Consider the following 2,161-nt stretch of genomic DNA (forward strand, 5'->3'; position numbering starts at 1 on the left):
TATGTGACATACATCTGAAACTTGTCAGCCTATAAGCCAAAAAAAATAAAAATAAAAATAAAAAGATCTCATTTAAACCATAGCAAATCAACGCATGATAAACTTTCATATAGAAAAGCAGCTGTATGGATAATGGAAATTTAAGCCTCAAGTTGAAGAGACCCTATTGTAAAAAGAAAGCTGCTGAAGTGAGAACCGCATCGTTCTGACAGCATGCAGCTGCAGCAGCCTCCCCAAGCCCAGAACGTCGGGCTGAGCACCTGTCCTCTCTTTCCACAGCGGCACGTGCAGACCTGGCTTCGGGCTTTGGACAGCATGACTACACGTTCTCCTGTCTGCTTCCCCTCTAGACTGGACGATCCCCCAGAAGCACTGGGAACTCACCCTGGCAAATCCCCAGGGTCAAGTGGAGGCCTGGCATACTAAATATTCTATTTCAAACCATTGCCAGGGCCAATAAAAAAAACTCATTCCACAAAAACAAGTAGTTGAAGGATGCAATTCTTTGAGGTAAAGTCTATTTCTCTGCAAGCATGAATATGAGCAGAAGATGGTGACTTAAAGGAAATGAAGATCATCCCTCCTAACTTCCCTCAATGTCACCTAACAGCTGGGAGAGAACAAATGGTTGAGGTTTCATTACCCAAGTAACAAAACAATGTCCAACATCCTCTGGCAACTGTTCATATTTTTCCAGCTCCTTTAGGAATATGCTGCAAAGAATAAAAATGGTATAATATTATGAAGGTGTTTTAAAACATTTTACTAGTGAGATATGCCAGAAATTGAGAAATCTGTGCCCCCTAAAGAATTAACAAAACATGTAGCTCTTAACTAGGGTAAGTTATTGTGACTTTCAAATGGCTAGCCAGTTTAGCCTTCAAACACTTTCTAACAAAAGTATTTCTGGGAAAGTGCTAGTGTGTTCACTGAGGATATACTTTAGAGATGTAAATATTTGGCTGAAAACCCATTTGGTCTTTCCTGCCTTCTGCTGGGAAGTGAGGGGACTGCGCTCTTGCTGACCCCTGCGTCATCTCACCACAGGCCACCTAAAGGAGATTCTGCCGCTGCTGCTTTAAAAATATTAAAAGAGAATCATGTACCTCCAGTGGCCAATGGAAAGTGCATTTTATTTTGGTCAGAATACACTTCTGTTGCTTCTTCAGTTCCTCCTATCTTACTATAAGAGACCAAACATCATAGGCCAGCAGTCCCAAGGGGGCTCCACTGTCTCTCAACCCTCAGAAGTAACTCACAGGGCACCTGATGGCTCAGCTTCAGAGAAATTAAGCTTCCTATAAAAATATTTTCATAGTTTTCCTGATCTTATTTCTGTAACAGATAAGTACAAACATAAAGTTGAGTCTGTATTAAAAGAGTTTCTAGAATGTCAGTCTTTTTGGAGAAAGCCTGATAGGCTTCATTTGAATGGTAACAAAATCACTGACATCTGCCTAATTCAACAGGAACGTTTCATTCCTTGTGACGAAACTTCAGCACAGCATGTGGATTTCAAAAGTAACTGCTCCCAAAGAAAAAGCCACTCACTTATTATGAAATTCATAGATTTCCTGCATGTTTCCGAAGATGATGAGTTCTTTGTTTACAATGCCAGGTGGAATCTCTTCCACGCCACTGGTCATTTCCCACAGGTAGGTCTGGCCGAGAGGGAAACAGGGGTTAGACAAAAATAAACACCACATTTTCAAGAAACAGCTGTTTCTGACATCTGTAAATACACAGAATTAATGTGCAAATGAAAGTATAACTGAGGACTGGACCCTTTTACAAAACACAAAAAACCCTTCTAAAAAAGGCCCTCAGTTGCTGTTAATACTTGAAAAGAGTTCCTATACTTTTCAACTCTAAAATTATTCCCAGCTTCAAATTTTGGAATTAACCCACTCCACAAGTACAACCAATATTCCTGATACGACCGAGTATTAGTTGCCAGTCATAACTAGTAGGCACATTTCTCTGAAGCTGCTGTAAAATTCTATACAAAGAGAATGTCAGCCAGGCCATCATGTGATAAACAGAATGAGAGGATTAATGCTGTATCATCTCTGTCATGAGTGAAAAACAAACCTAGAACACTACAGAAGTGCAGAAACATGAAACCGGCTGCTTAAGCATACTTTAAATTTTAAAAAATGAC

The 2,161-nt window shown here is 40.1% G+C and overlaps 1 protein-coding gene across 1 annotated transcript in view; it reads right to left on the reverse strand.

Moving 5' to 3' along the window:
• The window catches only part of TRIO (trio Rho guanine nucleotide exchange factor), a 283,878-nt gene that overhangs the window by 144,802 nt on the left and 136,915 nt on the right, over positions 1 to 2,161 (reverse strand). Inside the window, 3 exon segments of the mRNA XM_011994189.1 lie at positions 3 to 29; positions 644 to 713; positions 1,552 to 1,661. Of these exon segments, the coding sequence (XP_011849579.1) occupies positions 3 to 29; positions 644 to 713; positions 1,552 to 1,661 (207 nt within the window).

The sequence above is a fragment of the Mandrillus leucophaeus genome, unplaced genomic scaffold (genome assembly GCF_000951045.1).
Source record: "Mandrillus leucophaeus isolate KB7577 unplaced genomic scaffold, Mleu.le_1.0 Scaffold445, whole genome shotgun sequence".
Classification (NCBI taxonomy): domain Eukaryota; kingdom Metazoa; phylum Chordata; class Mammalia; order Primates; family Cercopithecidae; genus Mandrillus; species Mandrillus leucophaeus.